Here is a 19973-nt window from a genome sequence, read left to right on the forward strand (position 1 = left end):
CTAACCATTAATTTTTCTTCAAACACCGGAGACTCGAGAAATTTTTTTTACTTATAATTTATTATAATTAAAATTAAATAATTATTTATTTAATAGTTTCGTCTCTTTGTTACAGCGGCTGAAGAACTTGGCGATATGGGAACTACTTTGCCGTCAGCACCAACATCTCTTGCGCAGTATCCAAAACTCTGTGAACTACGCCGAAAGTTTCCCGTATTATATCGCGTTGAATTTCAGGTGAGTACTTTTTACATTTGTTTACACTTCACTCCTTTTCTTTATGTGTAAACTGCATCTGTATATACACGTTTTATTATTATATTATACTATATATCATTATTATTATTATATTTTTTTATCACTTTATTTTCCAACAGTATTTCTTTTTTTTATATTCTTACTACGTTTTTTACTTAAGCTTACCTCTTATATAAAAACCTCAAAGAATTTATTGCGTGAAAATATTTTTATATACTGTAAAACACGCAAAAAAAAAAACTAGTAGATGAAAATAAAATATACATATATATCTTATAAAAGGAAATTGCATGAAATTCAATGCTTACTATAAACGCATACAAAATATATGAAATTTATATAAATTTAAAAATATTGCCTACTATAAAATTAAACTATAAATTTTCATTTTTATTTTAACAAACGGATCAACAAAAAAATGTACAATATAAAAAATTTGCAGAGTGAACGTGGATTAAATCTGAGGTGAATGCGGAGCAGATGAATTAATAAATATATCGAGATGGAAGTCCACCTTCGTTTTATGGGAGGCCGTTTTCGCGCCTTTTTGGGTATACACGCGCTTTGTAACATTCCTACCCTCTACCGTAATATGATAGCGAAATATTGAGCGTAAACTCATTATTGGCTTACATTTGGATCGATGATCAGATCAAAAATCTTTTTGCGTGCGGATGCCGAATCAAAAGCCACTACCTCTCTTAGGCCAAACACTACTAACATCTCAGGAAATAAAGAAACTTCGGTCGAAGTCGGCTTGGAAAGGCCATGGTATCAATTTCCTGTATTGGTCGACAAGTTGCTTCGTGATAAGTGATGAAACGCAACTTCTCCTCAAAACTCCTAAAAAGGGTCTCCTCCATTGATAATCACTAAGATTTCAAACATGTCATTCCCACAAACTTGCCCTGATTCACTAAGTGATTCTGTAATCTTCGAGCTTTTTGGACACCATGATTTTATCTACATCACTTAGATTCAAATCATAGTTCCACAGAGAAAATACTTTATTGACAACTTTTAGAAGTTGAATTCTAATTTTGACACATTCTTTTATATAAAAATATTTAAAAGTACGACCGTTTATTTACTGGCCCAGTCACCCTATATATTTATTTTACAAATTATTATTGATGGAAAATATTTGAACTTTAACAAAAGTTCTTGTAAATCATTTTTTTAAGGTTAGAGAACAATAAATTTTTCAATGAATGGATTTGAGATTTGACAGAAATAATCCGGTCAGTATTTGTCACTGTCTCGAAGCTTTTCATGCTGAGATGCGTGAAAAAAATCTATAGCCTTGGAATGTACAGTGAGTAAGTAACTAGAGAGAGTACAATGGTAGTTAGTAAACTATTATCAACTTACGGGTGAGATGCCAGTTAGCAAACCATTAGTAATTCGTGATATGCCAGTTAGCGAACTATCAACAGCTGAAAGTTGAACCTCTACAAAATGTTTTGTTGGCAAATACTATGCCAAGTATACAAAAATATCGAGTTTAATTGAATTATTATTGAATTTATTAGTTGTAAATTTAAACAAAAGGATCTTATATATATGTACATATATAAGTATAATTTGTTTAGTACACAATTGGAATATTAAATACACTCTGTTTTGTTCGCTTAATGCCGAATGTGCCAACAGCTTTCGAAACTTGGGTAAAGTTTGATGCAGCTTTAACAAGTTCTAGAATCTCCGAGTCTATGCAAAAGTTTACATACACATATACCTTCATATATACAATCTATAATGATGAATCTATTCGAAGCATTCAAATAAACTTAAATGTGGCAAGTTGAGCTAACATGTTAAATATTGAAGTGAACGTAAACCATTGAAGACTGAAAGGTTTTATTTATTTCCAGTGGATGCCAATAGAGTGAAGATGGTACTACATAAAATAAATCTATGTTTGATAAACATAAGATGCATATATATATATATATATATAGATTGAAGACAAGCCGAGTGATAATCCTAGGAGAATGCTTTTAGAGTGTCACCAAAAGGGAAAAAGAGAGGAAGTATCGAGGTCGACATCGATTTCTCGTTTGGCTCAGATTCGAGTCATGAATCTCATAGCAACGGCTTTCCGTCTCGCCTGTTTGTCGTCGTCATTGAACGTGCTTTTTCTTACTATTATCATCTTTATACCTATATATATACCTACATATTCACATAGACATATACATTTAAGATTTTAGTATTAAAATCACAGAAAAGTTTGCGTGGGTTTAAAAAAGATGAAAGATAAAATAATAATAAAAACTTTGATCATTGAACAGTTTTTTTTTGACTTTTAAATAATTTTGACAAATAATAATAAAGAGTAGAAAGTTATTATGAACTCGGATGTCAACTTTGATGTTTTTGATTATTCCATAGAAATACTGGGTTTTGTAATATTCAAGTTGGTACATTTGTCATAAAAATCCATAGAAACTTGTTTTCCTAAGTTTTAAAATCAGAAACTTTGAAACGGTGAATTATATTAGAATATCGTTAAAACTCATTTATATGTGCAGCCCGACAGTTGAACTATTTCCAGCAGTCTTTTGTATAAAATCACTAGGTGAAAAAATTCATACATGTGAAAAAGATTCTTTGATTGTCTTTAGGTTTTTTTATTAAAACAAATAGTACGCAGCAAGAATATAAATAATGGGGATATTGTTTTTTTTTCTTGGTTTGTTCATTCTCTTTTAGACATCTTATTTTTTTTGTCAATATCAATATATGTGCATATATGTATGTTAATATGTACATAGTATAGAGTAGCGCGTCGATAGAACTGGCATTCAAAGACAAGAAATCAATATATAGTACCTTTCGATGCTTCAACATTTATGACAAGGTAACTGATGAAAATGATGAAAATCTTTGGTAAAAATATATGAAAAAAATACATAGAGGTTTCATTTTTATTAATTTTACAGTCGACTACCCATTATAAGCCTGTCGTATTTTATACACGCAGAGAAATTTTTAGTAAAAATTGCCTAAAACGTATGATACTGTGAGGACATGTAAATATATAAATTTTTCCCATGCATATTGTAAAATATGCTACTCGACAGCATGTAAATAAAGTGCAATTTCTACTAACATTGTAAAACCAGGTACTGGCTAGATGTCCTTCCAGTACCAAAATTTATGTGTAATTCAGAGTTTTAATACTAAAATCAACCCTTTAGAGTCAAGTTCACTCCAAGAGGATTGACTAAATAAACAGTCATCCGGTCCATATTTATTCTACATTTACTCCGAATTTAACCCACGTTCACTCTGAAAATTTCTTACAGTAGTTAATTTTAATCATCAATTTGTCCATTTTTTCTTACTCTCAGTTTATAATTTCAAAAATTTAAACGAAAGCTGTCGGGTATGAAACTTGAAAGAATGTTCGTGGGGGAAGCTATTCAAACTGAGTAACTGCCGATTGAGGGAAAAAGCCTTATTACGGACAGGCTTATGCTGGGTAATTTACTGTATATTTTTATTTATGAATAAAAAAAATGTTTTCTTAAATTTCCATATCCTACGAAAATATTAATTCTCGCTAAACTAAAAAATTTTATAAAAACAACGTTTTGGTAAATAAAAAAAAAAAAAAAAAAATACATATACCATAAAATAAGTTTTAAAGAGACAATTATTTTATATATGATAGTAATGTACACTTAATTTACCGAGCAATATCGAAACTTATATTCGATTTTGTAGCCTATCTGCCGGGAACGTGACCACAGGAAGTGAAATAAAAAATAAAGAGACCGAAAAAGCTTGAAAAGAAAAAAGAATAAAAAAAGTGAGTTACTAGAATAAGTTGAGACGGTGGGATTGTTACTGAGGCTTTGTTGAGCAGCCACTTTTTGTCACGCACGTAATCCCGTGACGACTAGAAAGGATCGCCGAGGACTTTGGCTACATTTCAAACTTTCTTTAGTAAATCGAGAAACTGAACAAGTACTCGTGTACATGTACTTCTATATAAAACTGTGTAAAACTATTTTCAGTTATAACTTAGCCGATCAAACAATCGATTACTAATTCAGACCACGTAACCACTTTTCATTTTTCCAGTTATTATTTTTCTTTTCTTTTGGTATTACTCTTATTGAAGCATTGAAAAAAAAAAATTAATATCCATTAACTAATAAGTACTTATGCACAAAGTGCAATTTTCATTAAATTCAATAGATAATAGATAAAAAAAATAGAAAAAAAAATTTAAAAAAGAGAAGAAGAAGACACAAAAGCAAAGAGTATAAAAAATTATCAATAACCTGGATCTAAATGTATGGGTAAATATATCTATGTTAAAACTCGATTTTCCCTTTATTCAGCTGTAGGCCACAAGTACCCAAGTAAAAGGGAAAGAAATGGCTAAGGGTGGGCGTAAAGTCACAGCTGTAACCGCAACCAACTGGATCGTACGATCAGACGGATACCGTATCACTGAAAACACGAAAAAGCTTTTGGTATATGTCACTCTTTTGCCTCTGGCTAACTTTAAATTGCTACTCTGTTGATGGTCAATTCATTTTTTTTTATTTTTTATTCAATGTCTCTTACACTTTGGTCCATTAAAAATCCAACCGATATCATAAATATTTAAATTTTAATCTTTTTTTTTTATTGTTTCGGAAAAAAAGTTATAGCCTCAGTAATTTGTAATATAACTTTATTTACAATTATCACTAAATTTATGCAGAAAACTTGAAATATTAAATGAAAAAAAAAGTTTTAAAATTATAATTTAAAATTTTTCATTGCTAAAGTAAATTAATTTCAATTTGAAACTTTAAATCAAAATGGTATTGACCGAAACTTACGTGACAAAAGTAAGTATAGACTTTTTTCTTTTTTTCTGTAAGATGTAGAGAGAATACGAATTGAAATGAAATAATTATTTTTAAACTTTTATAATTTTTTGAAGTAACAAAACATATGATATACTTTAGACAATAATTTAAATTCTGCTCATACATTGGAAAAAGTTTTATTAACTTTTTTTTTCGAGATACAAAATTTCGAGTTTGTTTTTTCAATTTAATAAATATTTATATAGAGTATATATGAAGAAAAACTTGAAATTTAATATATTCTGTATATTATTTTATCTCTTAATCCAACAAACTTATTTCATTTATACTTGAGTGAAATAAAAATATATATTACTTATTTCCTGAATTCTATAGAGTATCAATGGTGAATCAACAGTAATAATTTCTTCATTGACCCATAATAAATTATCTTGATCTATTGAACAAGTAAATTTTTTCACAATTTAATTACAATTTGAAAAATAGTTTTTGGAAAAATGCCATAGCATATAGAAGTACAGAAAACAATTTTTTTTTCGGAGTATAAGTCGTGAGTCGATTTTTGATAAATTTTCTTTGATAACGATTCTAGCTAAAAATACTTTTTGAGTCTTTGGAAACATCAGACGTTTTTTGGAAAAATGCTTGCATGTGAACGTAAGGAAAAAAAATTTTTTTTTCAGCTGAAGCCAGAGTCCCGATTTTCTATAGAATTTCTTAGAAGGAGATCCTGACCAAAACTATACCATGGGTATTTGCAGATTTCGAAAGTACAAGACGAGTCTTTTGAAAGATCGCTAGCACTAGACGGCTGCCCAATTTCAAAACAAAGTAACTGACAAAAATAAAATTTTTGAAACATGTATAGAATCATGTTACCAAAACTCCACTGGAACTAAAAATATTAAAAAATCGATTTTGAAAAATTTTTCACTGTGTTTTGAAATTGGGCAGCCGTAGAAGTATAGAGAAATTTTTTTTCTGTACATAAACCCGTGAGTCTCGATTTTCTATAGGATTTCTATGGAATTTCTTAAAAGGCAATTTTGGGACTTGCTCGCAGAGTCAATCGTTTTCTATAATTTTTCTCTCCTGATTGGTCGGTGGTTTGAAATATTTTCTGGAAATTAACAGAAACTCACATAAAAAAGGTTTAAAATAAATTGTTATTTAGGAAAGTAGACTTTAGTTGTTGCCCGCATAATTATTTACCTTAAATCCATTCTATTCAATTTCTTGTATTTTATGCGAACCATCGGACACCAAGGGACCAATCAGAGGAGCTTTAGGGATAAAGGGAGCTTACGGGCCTTTAAAAGTTTAGTCCCGAAATGGCCTGACAATAACTTTACGTCGGCTCAAGACCGTCATTTAATTATCTTTAAATTATTTTTACAACTCTTCGGTTCACCTCAAAAAATGAATATCACAAACTGTGCAATTATTTTTTTGTTTGAATGCTAAGTGAATATAATTTAGAATTATAATTTTAAAATTCTTTGTATAAAAGTATAAAAATAATTTTATTAAATTTAGCCATCTAATTATATGAAACCGTGTTATATAAATATATATTTGATTTATATTTACAGAGTGCAGCTAAAGTCGAAACTCATTTGTGCAGGCATGCGATGAAACCAGCTAATAGGGAGAAAAACCAAAACCAACGCTGTATTCCATGTAAGTTCAAAAAATTTTCAGTTTTATTTTAACAAACGGATCAACAAAAATATATAAACTGTCAAAAATTTCCGAAGTGAATGCGGAGTGAATTATTATTTATTTATTTAATTCTTCCGGAGTGAATTTCACTCCGAAGGGGAGTTTCGGAAAATATTAATTATAAAAAAAATTACTAATACATAGTGAGCTGCCTTTGATATTTAGACATTTATAATGAGTACGGAAATAATTACGAGCTCCCTTTCCATACATTCGCGCGAAATGATTTTTAAAAATTATAAGCAGCTGATAATAAAACTTCCACTGAGTCACAAACTGTCTTATGACTTACATCAACCAAACCACGAGATAACATTTCATATTGTAACGAAATATAAAATATTCCCATAAAAACTATGTCACCATAGCTATTCAATAATTTAATATTTTCACTATGTATTATATGTATGAAATTATAATTACGTGAGTTACTAAAACATTTTATAAATTAAAAACATAATATTTTAAGTTTAATTATTAATATCTCAATGAATTATTTATTTAAATAATTATTTTTCTAATTAACAGCTGTTTCTATTAAATATTAATTTATTTAAGTATTAAAACTCCGGAACAGAGTGAATGCGGATTTAAATAAAATCCACGTCACTCCAAAATCACTCCGCCATAAAAAAATCCCTATTCACTCCGCATGAGTGATTTTTTTTAAACTCCGGAACTCCAAGTGAGGGAGGGAATTCGGATTTAAATAAAATCCGAATTCACTCACAATTTTTTACAGAGTATAAATAAATAAAAATTTTCAATGATCGAAGAACAAAGAAGCGACACCGGCATAGTGGAAAGTTTATTGTAATAAAAAATAGTAGTATACAAAGAGTTGAAGCGATGAATAAAGAGAAAGATAAAAGAAAATAAATTATAATGAGTAGATATATAGACGACTAGGTCAGACGTAGTAATGAGCTTGAACGATTTTCTCTATCAACAAGTGGTGCATCTAACCAACACTTCCCTATTTCTTGGGAACGCAAAACCAATCAAGAAAAGTTAATTATCCGAATGATTGTTCTCACTTCATTGATGTTTTGAGCATCAGTACACGCATAAAGACCTTGTTTGAGCCGTACTTTTGGAAACGAGTCAATTCACTGAACGAAAACAAAGCCCTTTTCTGGCACAAGCATCCGTTATAATCATAAACAAGAATAAGTTCGAGAATGTACGGGTAGAAGTAGAAAAACAAAACGATTAAACTGCTGGGGTCGATAATTATCGCGTTATTGTCGTGCGTCAGTAAATAACTATTGTTAATAGAGGGTATTATTTATTCGATTATTGTAGTTTATTTACGCCTACAAAATACAAATATTATTGTGTAGGCTCGATCATTCATTGTACATAATTTCATTGTGGAATATTTTATTCTCCTAATTGTTATTGATCATATTTCATTGTTTTTTAGATGATTACAATAGAGTTGTTCTGGAAACGATAGAGGGACAACCAGACTCCGATTATGTCAATGCGTCTTACGTTGACGTAAGTAATTATTGTTTATTGCTATTATTAATACGTAAGCTTGATATTTAATAAACTGTTTATCAATATCAATTGTTATTAAAATGTATACCTATGAATTTTCATTATATCATTTATTATTTTTTTTGAAAATTAATTACAACAATTGGGGTTTCAAAATCTTAATAAAAGTCAATTTTAAACTTGTTTCAAATTTTCTTGAAAAAAAAAGTTTTGATTTTTTTAAAAAAAATAAGTCAAAAATTTTTTCCATGTATTAAGAAATTTTTCAAAATTTGACTCTTACTAATTTTTGAAACTGACCAGTCGCAGATGTACTGGATACAATAAAAAGGCTAAATGTACCAATTTTGGATATTTAATATTTGCTTTAATTAATGAAAAAGTTTAAAAAAAAATTCCAGTTCAAAAGTGGCCGAAATCGGTACTTTCACCCTATAAACTGTAAAAAATTTGGGTCCATGGTGTGAATTATTCGGTGTTAAAATTTACAATACCGCCAGTGTGAAAGTGACCCGACGCACGGTGTTAAATTTTGGACCGAGTAAATTATAACATTTACACCACTAATGGTGTAAATGTAGGGGAGAGTGGGGCAAAATGGGCCCCTTAAGAAAACAGGGCTTAAATATAATATAAATGTAAGCCCATTTTGCCCTACTTTCCCCTACAAGTTTATTTTATTTTAAAATAATCTACATCAATAATAATATACTAGTGCTGCAATCGATATATTATTTGGTAATTTTTAATTAACAAATTATATTATCGAACAATATTCGAGGTAACAATATCGAATGGTGTGAAAGGAAACACTCATACCCTGTAAAAAGTACACCGTTTGATATTTCACACCGAGCAGACTGTAAAGTCCTCAGGGGCCATTTTCACACCAAAAATTTTTGACAGTCTACTGAATTGAATAAAATAAAAAATTCCTACAGATTTAATTATGAACAGTTAAATATAATTACAGAGTTTACTGAAACCAAATGCCTACATTGTGACTCAGGGACCCATAGAAACTACCGTAACTGAATTTTGGCGAATGGTTTGGCAAGAAAGAGCTTCATGCATCGTTATGTTAACTAAAACATTTGATTTTATAAAGGTGTAGTATAGATACAATATTATAATTTGCTTTTAGCGACCGTCAGCTGTATGCTTAATGTTAATTTTCAATGCTAATTGGACAAAATATTTCATTTGAGGATTGATGTATATGTGTGTAGACAGTTAAATACACAAATGATCACATACAAACGTGTCCAGATACATTTCCATTAACATCAGAAATTTAATGTTTCGTTTTACACGAATTCTGTACTCTTAGTGGTTATGAAAGGGCTGTCGATTACGTTTGTGAGAGTATCGAATGAGAATGACGGAGCAAATTGATTGTCTGGTCAATCGTACATCGAACCTGATTGACGTAACACCTTGTATGCTGATTAGTCGAGCATTAATTCTGGACTGTAGTGTCTCTAAATAGGCTAGGGGTCGCACTATATTTATATATATAGACACAATATACACAATATATTGAACACAAGTCATCTCATCGTAATTCAACTACGACCATCCACAGAATGTGCAATACTACAATTTACAATTGTCTATTTTAACTCTAATGACTATCTAATTAGCATAACTAATTGATATTTATAATCAATCGTTATCGCGTTAAAGATTTTCGATTTAATTTTAATCGTAATTTGAATTTCTGGCGGTTGTAACTATTCTGACATTTCATTTTTGAAAAACGAGATTTATAGAAAATTTTGAGTTTCAATTTTTAGCAAAAATTTAATTGATTCAGAAATTCCATTAAAAATTTTTTTTTCGGCTTTGGAAAAAATGGAAAAAAATGAAAAAAAAAATTTTAATTATTCAAGTAAAAAAATAAAAAAAAAATTACAGTAAAATTGAAAAATTAATCATTGAAAAAAATTATTTCAATTTCCCGGGAGTTTTAAAAATTTGATTTTTTCTGATATTTAGTCGAATTAAGAAGTTTGATAGTTTTTCAGTTGGATCATTAAAATCCATGAAAAAATTTCCAGTAACATGAGTGTGAGTGTAGCAGACATGAGATAATTTATAAATTTTAAATAAATAATTTAATTAATTAATTAAAATAATGAAATTGAAAAAAAAAATGCGCGTACAGATCTTTTGTTTTTCTAAATGCGTATTTTTAAATTTTGACTCTACTTACATTTTATGTTTTTTATTATAAAATTTAAAAAGTTGCCAACTGTCAGCAATATTCACACTCATACAGTAACATAAAGTATAAAAATGCCTGCAGCTTATTATTTTAATAAAATTATTAAAAAACAATATTTTTAACAAAAAAAACTTTTCTAATATTCATAATGATAAATATTTAAAGGTCATGTGTGTACAATATTGGCCAGCAAATAAAGAGAAAAATGAAGAATATGGAGGAATATGCGTATCAGTATTGAAAGAAGAAGAGTTGGCAAATTTTCATATAAGAACGATAAGATTGTACAAAAAAAATGAAAAAGATGAAGTAACAGAAGAGAGGACATTGTTGCAATTCCACTATACAGAATGGCATTCACACACGTGCCCTTTTAGTAATGCGGTACTGGAATTTCGCCGGCGTGTGAGGGCAGTCGTTGGGTCAACTATCAAAAACGAGTCTGGTCCCATGGTGGTACACTGCAAGTAAGTATAGTATATTAATTATACCATACTATATATACATACATATGCATATTACATTTTACAGAGCCCTACCAACCGGAAATAAGATAAAATTAATTAACCTTTTAGTTGCTGCCCGACGCAGTGCTTTCGGTCTATTCATAATGGATTTATTATAAATTGTCCATGAGTAGGCGGATGTGGGAAATAATATTATTTTGTTATTATGTTAATTAGTAATTAGAAATTTAATTAATTTGTTAATATTAACATCAAAGCGTTAGAATAATTATCTATTAAATTTTTACAATTAATTTTTTTTTTTTTTTTTTTTTTTCAAATCAAAAGTTTAGTTTTTTTATGGTTATTAAAATTTTTGAGTATAGAAATTGTTAATAAAAAAATACTTTGATATTTTTATGAGTAAATGAATCATGAATGAGAATTAAAATTAATAGTTCATACCTAAGTCATAAAAAAAGTTTTAATGTTTGAAAGAAAATTTATCACGATATAAAATATTTTATAACTAATATGCATATAAATTAAAACTTTTAACACACATTTTAGTTTAGGAGATAATGTAGATTAACAGAACGTTACAATTAATTAAACGGGTTGAAATATTTAAATAACTCAGACATGTGACGTGAAACTGTCGGTCTTCTTATTAATTTGTTATTATTAATAACTAAGTGGCGGGAATGTAAAAGGCGGGCGATTAGATAGTTCTATTCTTAGAGGATCTCAAGTCTGGAACTTGGTAAAGAAATTATTTGATACGTCTTTCAAAGTTTATCAACCACATACATATGAGTATACAATCAGCGAATTAGTTCTATAATTATATTAAATTTTTTGACATAAATATCAAAGTTAACTGACATAAAATTATTAAATTTTTTTAACCGGTGTATTTTTAATTCCATTTTATGAAATTGTATAAAAAGTAACACTTTTACAATTAAATATAATAAGGGGCAAAATGGACAATTTAAAAATAAAATTTTTAGTTCTTGTAGACAAAAATAAGAAAAAATGATTACACAGAAAAAAAGGATTTCTTAGCGCAAAAATTTTTTTCTTGTTTTAAAGAAAATTTTTACTTGACCCAATAAATCTTTTGTATTATAAAGTGAAAACAAAAATTTTCTTAGGGTGAGAAAAAATTTTCTTGCAACAAGAAAAAAATTTTTTAAGCGAGAAAAAAATTCTTGAGCCAAGAAAAATTTTTGTCTTCAATTCATAATACAAAATATTTCTTGCGCCAAGAAATTCTTTTTTTCTGTGTAGAAAATTTTAATATTTACAGCATAAAAAATAAATTTGTTACTAAAAATAAAAATAAATAATGAAAAATTACGGTAATTTCCGAAACTAACGGTATTCGGAAAAATGGTAAAATACAATACTTTACAGCAAATTAAGATATTTTGCGTTAAGCTACGGTATTTCGCGGTAAATTGCACTATTTTATAGTAAAAGTGCAGTATTTTTCAGTAATGGTGCGATATTTCATCGTAAATGTGCGGATTTACTGCAAAATTACTGCATTTTACCGTAGAGTTAAGTATTTTACTGTGTTATGGAAAAATTCCCCAACTTGCAGTAAACTACCGAAATTTGCCGTAAATTGCCGTATTGTTACTTAACCTGCCGTCTTCTGCCGCAAATTACCGTAAATGCATGAAATTTGCAAAAAAAATGCAGTAAATTACCGTAAGTCAAATCCGCTGAGGCTGTAATTATCTGATAAAAATTTCAATGAAATTATGAAAAAAGTTAAAAATTTCAGCTAGCCCATCTTTCCCACACGATTATTTTTTCACAAATGTAATTTATCAGAGACTAATTTTCCCTGTCTCAAATTACGTTTTAAAAAAAATGTTAATGTCCCTAATTTTCTCTATTAATTACCACGAAATACAAATTAATTTTCCAGTAATTATACGCATGTTAACCGCCAATAATCTCATCTAAATGAGAACCTATTGTATATAAATAAAAAACCCATACCCCAAAATTGACGAGCAGCTAAATAGATGTCAGCGGGCACATTAAATTCTATAGCCATGCAATTAAAATCTTTCTCAGCATGTCCTAAATATTTCAAATTTAATTACTCAAATTTACCATAATGCAAAATTTTTAATTACAATTTAATTTTTTTTTTTTTAATTAGCGACGGGGGTGGACGTTCCGGAGTATATTTAGCAATTGACGCGAATATGGAACTCGCTGAAGAAGAGGACACTTTTGACGTCTTTGGATATCTTAAGAAACTTCGTCAGAGTAGAAGGGGACTCATAGAAAGTTTGGTAAAAAAAAAAAAAACTAAACTAAAATCAATTTTATTTTCATTTCATTCTTTATCCTCTGTCCTCTATTCTCAATATCTACCTCTACACTTTTTATTTTAACTCCACTACATAAATATATATTGGTTATACTAGAGCTTGCACTTGCTCACGATACCAACACTAACGTAGAATACCACGATCTTATCACCGCAGCTTCTATATAAGCACTGGAGCATAAAGTTTATCCGCAATGCCGAACAATAAATGTAAACGAGTGTAAAATAATATAGAACAGTTATATAATTTTATATATTTTATCCTTCATGACAATTTACGATTTTTTTTTAATTCTTGATATTTTGCACAACCCAATTGCGAAGTATGAAGATCTGTTCTGCTAACTGATTCACTTACGTAAAAATCATATTTACACTTATTAAAATATGCTCAACTAAAACAACATTAATACAATTTGAAAAATAAATTATCAGTGAATAAACTAAACACAATTCCAAGTCACTGTTTTGTAAAATAATGATTGAAAAAACCTGACAATCGCGTGACCCTGCGGGCCAGCCCTAAAACTTCGCTCTATCACCGAGCTCCCGAGTTCTTGAACTTATTTTTTGAATATCGGACATCATCTTGAAAATAGTCAATAGAGCTTCCTAGGACATCAAAACGTCAAGATCTATTGAAAACTTGGTTTTCGAAAATCGAACCGAAACCAATAACTTCCCTTGGTTTGAAAATTTAAAATTTTCTTAGCGGGAAGTTCAAAAATTTGTGATATCCATCAGTATGTACGGATGTTAATAAACACAATAATGTAAAAAATTTAAAACCAATTGATAAATTTCATTTTCTATTGCACTGGAATTCTAAAATAGAAAAACCCTTTTGAAAACGACTATCTAAATTCTTTTGGTTTATTTATAATTAACAAAAATTCAAACTGGCGGGTGGCACCTGTTGTTGATTTTTTGAATAAACAAGTGAGTTATGCACTTTTTAATTTTCCAACTTAAATATTTTTACTGCAGGACCAATATAAATTTGTCTACGACACCCTCGAGGAGTTTGTTATATGCGGAGCCTCATGGTTTCCAGTCTCTGAGCTTTCCCAGCGGCTGAAGCAGAAGAGTGTCAAGAATCCAATAACGAAGATGAATGAGTATCAACGAGAGTATCAACAGATCTGCAAGCAAACACCACGATTTACGATTGGTGATTGCGCTGGCGGACATCGTGCAGACAACAGAGAAAAAAATCGCGATGTTTTGGTTGTTCCACGTAAGTATTTTTTTTTTTTATTTTATTTTTATCTTTATTTCAATGCTCATAGTAATAAAAAAAGTTTTAATATATTACAGCTGATAATTTTCGTCCCTATTTAACGAGCTTTCAAGGCAATAGTTTTACCGACTATATAAATGCTGTTTTCGTGGACGTGAGTAGTTTTTTTTCTTACTATCAACTTTTATTTGTTTAAAAAAAAACAAGGAAATTTAAATAAAAATAAAAAGACAATTTTTCATGTCAAGAATATTTTCACTTTTTAAATCTTTAGCTATTTTTTTAAAACCCTTCCAGTGCGAACTTGATAAATTAAATTAATCACCACTTGCACTAGTTTTTACTTGGAAAACTTTTTCAGCCAATAAGATTGAATAACGTCTTTTTTTTTTTTCTTTTATTTATTTTTTAAGTTGTAAAAACTTTTTCTCAATCTTAGTGGAATTTCTTTTAAAGTTTTATAGACAAATTATAAAATTAAAGTTTAAGAAAATAATACATATAAATTTTTAAAATGTCTCTATAATTTTTGAGAAAAAAAAAGGTTATAAATATAATTTATATGAGTGCAATAAAGTACCCGGTTGCCAGTTTTTTACTATTCCACTATCAGACAGGCGATTATTTATTTTTCCGCTGACTAGATGAATTTATTGCTAAACTAGTTATTTTAAATTCATTGAATTATTTTTTTTTTTGCATTGTATGCTTACTGTGGCAACTCTTAAACTTTTTCCTTTCTTCGTCAGATCTGCATATATTGCAACTTATTTACTCGGTCTCAATGTTTATCTGAAAGAAGACGCCGTTTAGTTTCATTCCCTGATAGCCGCACTTTGTTTTCAAAATTTATCTATTCAGTGCTTTCAGTCAGGCTAACTTTAGGTTTGCATCAAATTTTCACTATAATACGAGTAAATGAACCACAAGTTGACATGAATCTATAGCCGCAATTGAAATGTAAGTTAACCCGGAAATTTCCCATCAAGTTACGGAAAAAAAACTTCGAGTAAAAGTTACTTTCAAATTTACTACAAGTTACCGTCAACTATTTGCACCATCACGTTTTTGTAATCAATTTGACGTCTACTTTCGGTTGTAGATTTCTGTCAACTTGGTATTGAAGTGGCTGTTAGCTCGGGTCAAAAATAAAACTTTATTAAGGCTCGTTTCATCTTATTCTCTTTTGAAATTATTTATTTGCTGACGATTTTTCGATAAGATCTCGACTTTTTTTGACTTAAATTAAATTTTGGTCAACTTTTAGAACTTTTTTCATCTTAGTTTGAACTTATTCATCTTCATTTCAAGCACGACGGTCATTCACCTTACTTCTGACTTTCTGAACCATGGCAAAAGCAAGCAGTATTCTTTAGTGTAAAATTTGTTGCCTTATAATTTAAATCGAATAAGTCGATTTCGACTTGATTCAAACTTTTTCGTTTTAAATAGTGACTAAGTAAGTCAGTTAAGTCTAAACTAAGCCGACAACTCATGTATTTCATATCTCTGTAGAAAAAAGTCGAGTTTGTCTTGTGAAAAACGGCGCCAAATTTCGATTTGATAAACCAAATTTTATTTTTGACCCGGAAGATTTATTAGAAAATCCCAGATGAAAATTTTTCTTTACTCTAAACCCATCTCTCGTCAGTGAATTTTTGTTTTACTCAAAAATTAACAAGTCAAAGTCCGATATTTTACTAAAAATTGATTTATATTTATTTTTATATTTTTATCCATTTAAATAAAAATTTTTACTTCTTTGTCGCATATAAATTTATAAAAAAAAAATTTCAAAGGCAACTTTTTCAAAGGGATGGAAACTAGTAATTTACATGAAATAAAATATAAAAATATTTTTACAATGAATTTTTATATGTCAGTAAATCTAAATATTAAATAACTTTTTATGGGATACAAATAGTTATGAGTTATTTTGTTTCCATCAATCAATTTTTAATATACTGTATAACAGAACATCTGCTCTTAATATATACGAAAAAGTATTTTTGATCGATAAACTACAAAAGATAGTACGGTATATTTACCATTATCATATCAATGCTTTATATCGTTTCTATTCTGGCCTTAATATTTTTTGTGCCCTTCTAGTGACGATAAAATATAATCTACATAATAAAAAATGAAATATAAAAGGCATAAAATTTTTTTTTGTAATAAAAATTTTATCATGTTTATAACGAAAAAATATTTATCGCGTTTATTACAAAATAAATATTTATATTAAAGTTAATAAGAAATGTATATATTTTTTTATTCAATAAATTTTATCCTTCTAAAAGTCGTTATGTTGCCGCGATATTTTATCCTTTAAAATATTTTATCTGATCATAAAAACACCAAATAACCCAAAGATTAAAAGCGATTAAGCTAGAACACTGCTAATAGTATTATTGAAAATTAATTATTCAATTGTATAAGTAATTTAGTTATTTATCAAATGCGCGGGGATAAATAAATTTACAATTTAACATTTCAATGAATAATAATTAACAATTATTAATTAATAAATATGTTTTTAGTAAAATTAATAAAATCAATAAATGTTACAAAAACTTATCGAAATATTAGTATTTGATTTGAATTTCATGAAATTATTACAAATTTTGAGTACGATAAAAATTAATATTCAAATTTTATTCCATATAAATTTCGCCTTGTTCTGATTCGCGGCCATTTTATTAAATTCTAATACCCGCCACTATACAAAGAGACACTTCTAATAAGTTTAACTTGCACTGAAAAAGTTATTACAAATTTGTCTTTCAGTTTTCGAGTACTGCAGACCAAAATTTAATAATACCCAGTATTGAACTTTTGAATTTTTTTATACACAAAAAAAAAAGAATTTCTTGGCGCGAAAAATTTTTGCTTACCCTAAAAAATTTTTTGCATTTTTCTTGGTCTAAGAAATTTTTTCCAGGCCTGAGAAAATTTTTATTTTCAATTCGTAATGCAAAATATTTCTTGCGTCAAAAAAAAATTTTTTTTTGTATATATATAAAATTTCATATATTTTATTTTTAATTAAAAAAAAATAAATAAAATAACAATGTAATTATTTTTTCAAATTTAAAATTTTTGATTTTTTAAATCTACTTGAAAATTTTCAGGTTATATATTTACGGCTATAATCATTATTATTTTTTTTTTCCTTTCAATTCAAATCTGCGATCAAAATATTATTTAAAATATATGAGAATATTTAGGGTATCGCTCGGAGTTAATCTTAATTTGAAATGACTAATTATTCATAATTTAAATTACTAAATTTAGCAAAACAATATGTATAATTACTCAACATAATGAACTTCCTTTTGGTTGGAGATTATCTCATCTTGTTAAAAGTGTCATCGCACAAGATCTATTTAACAACAACAACTACAACTACAATCACATTTTACGTTTCTCACTAACAATTATATGCCCCAGCGGTTTTAATTATGCAACATAAATACTCTATATACATACATCTATATAGTTTATTTACGGTATAAGTATAAATACAACGTATCTACATCCTAAATGCGGTATGTTACGACAGTATTACTATCTACCGCAACCTTATCACAAAATACGTATATTTATGTTATTTACATTCTAAATTTATACGCGATGAAATTGCAATCGATCCTCTGTAAAATCGATTTATTAATTTTTTTGATTTGTTTTTTTTTTTTTTTTTTTCAAATATTCTGTAGAAATAGTACAGAGAAAATTTTTTAATCAAAACTACCCCAAAAAAATATGATCTTGAAGTTGATAGATGATCAAAAATTTTCAGATTTTTTTTCAACAAATCATCTATAGTATGCACAAAAAAAAAAAACTAAAAATATGCACATTTAGAATATTAAAAAAACTATAGGTGCAATTTTTCCAAATATTTTTTTTTTTATGATTTAAGTTTTGAAAAATAATCAAAAAATTATTAGAACTCGGCTAAATTCAGTATCATAAAAAAATGTCTCAAAATTTTTTATTCTGTCGCTGAATAATAAACGAAAAAAAAAAAAAAAAAAAAAAAAAATCACACCCATACTAAAAAAAGTAAATTCGTATGAACTGATATATTTTTTGGTTCATCCCTTAATAGCAAACCGTCTAACTCAATATTTTATTTTTTCATTTTATAGACGAGGCACAAAACGGTAAAAAGTCATTTTTTTTTTTTTTTTACCTTAAAAAAATATTTGAGCATAAAAATTATGTAAATATTATTTTTCAGGCAAATTTTCTCTGCTTACGTGCATGAATAAAAACTTTCGGTTTAATTTTTCAAGCTATTGCTCTTCGAAAATTTTCAGCGTTGGGAATACAATTGAAATTTCCATGCATCAATTTTTGTAACTAAAAAAAAATGAATAAATAAACTTTATTTACGTTGTGACAATAACTATCAGAAAACGTTAAAAAGACGCTCTATTGAAAATGTAGAGAAGGGAGTTTGCTAATGAGAACGTCGATACAGGAAGTGGGTCGCAATTGTATAGGAAATCTATCGGGGATATTGAATGTAATACAGAATCAGTATCAATTTTTTTTTGTGTAAGTTTACTCGTATTACCATTCATTTTTACTCTGAAATTATATCCGTGCATCAAAGTGCAATAGAAATATCCTGTACATACCACAGAAATGTTATAAACATCCCATGAAATATTATAAATGTGCAGTTTTGAAATATTTTAGAATATATATATATATATATATTGGTGTAAATTTTAGAGTTTACATATTTACCGGGTAAATATAATATAAATGACAACTGTAGCTGATATTTATATAGTATAACTGTGGGAGTATATTTTACACAAATATACATCCATATTTTTATTTTTTATATATATACAATCAATACGCCATATAAATATTGTCTGTATAATCAAAACTGCTGGAAATTTTTTCAACGAGTTGTTGACAATTGTAAGCTGTATTATCGAGAAAATATAAATTTGATGGTAGTTATATTTTTTATATAAATAAAAAAATGTTTGTATTTCCTATTATATGAAAAAAATTTATTTGAGTTCGTGTCTTTTCATAGTTTGGATATTTTAAAAATTCTAGTATAAATTTGAATTATTTAGATTTTTTAGGCAGAAAAAACGTTAAATTTTTATTTTGACGGTTCATTTGACCACTCTAGCATTCACAGGCGATAAATTAATTCGTTAGATGACGGAAAATAATTTTTTGCATTAAACTTTGATGAGAATTCAAATTAAAATACCAGAAGACAGAAGAAATTACAAATTAAAAATTTAAAAATAAACTTTGCATAAAAAAGACGACGGACTTCCGGTCAATATATAATGCATGGTAAAGAAAACTTGGGAATAATTAACAGAAAAACGAGAAT

The 19973-nt window shown here is 28.0% G+C and overlaps 1 protein-coding gene across 1 annotated transcript in view; it reads left to right on the forward strand.

Moving 5' to 3' along the window:
- The window catches only part of LOC103568137 (receptor-type tyrosine-protein phosphatase kappa), a 55106-nt gene that overhangs the window by 32482 nt on the left and 2651 nt on the right, over window positions 1–19973 (forward strand). The window contains exons 2-9 of the mRNA XM_014440900.2: window positions 116–237; window positions 6686–6773; window positions 8242–8318; window positions 9295–9429; window positions 10714–11015; window positions 13177–13312; window positions 14338–14587; window positions 14668–14744. Of these exons, the coding sequence (XP_014296386.1) occupies window positions 116–237; window positions 6686–6773; window positions 8242–8318; window positions 9295–9429; window positions 10714–11015; window positions 13177–13312; window positions 14338–14587; window positions 14668–14744 (1187 nt within the window). The remainder of the gene's footprint in view (window positions 1–115; window positions 238–6685; window positions 6774–8241; window positions 8319–9294; window positions 9430–10713; window positions 11016–13176; window positions 13313–14337; window positions 14588–14667; window positions 14745–19973) is intronic.

Source organism: Microplitis demolitor, chromosome 4 (assembly GCF_026212275.2).
Source record: "Microplitis demolitor isolate Queensland-Clemson2020A chromosome 4, iyMicDemo2.1a, whole genome shotgun sequence".
NCBI classification, from domain to species: Eukaryota; Metazoa; Arthropoda; class Insecta; order Hymenoptera; family Braconidae; genus Microplitis; species Microplitis demolitor.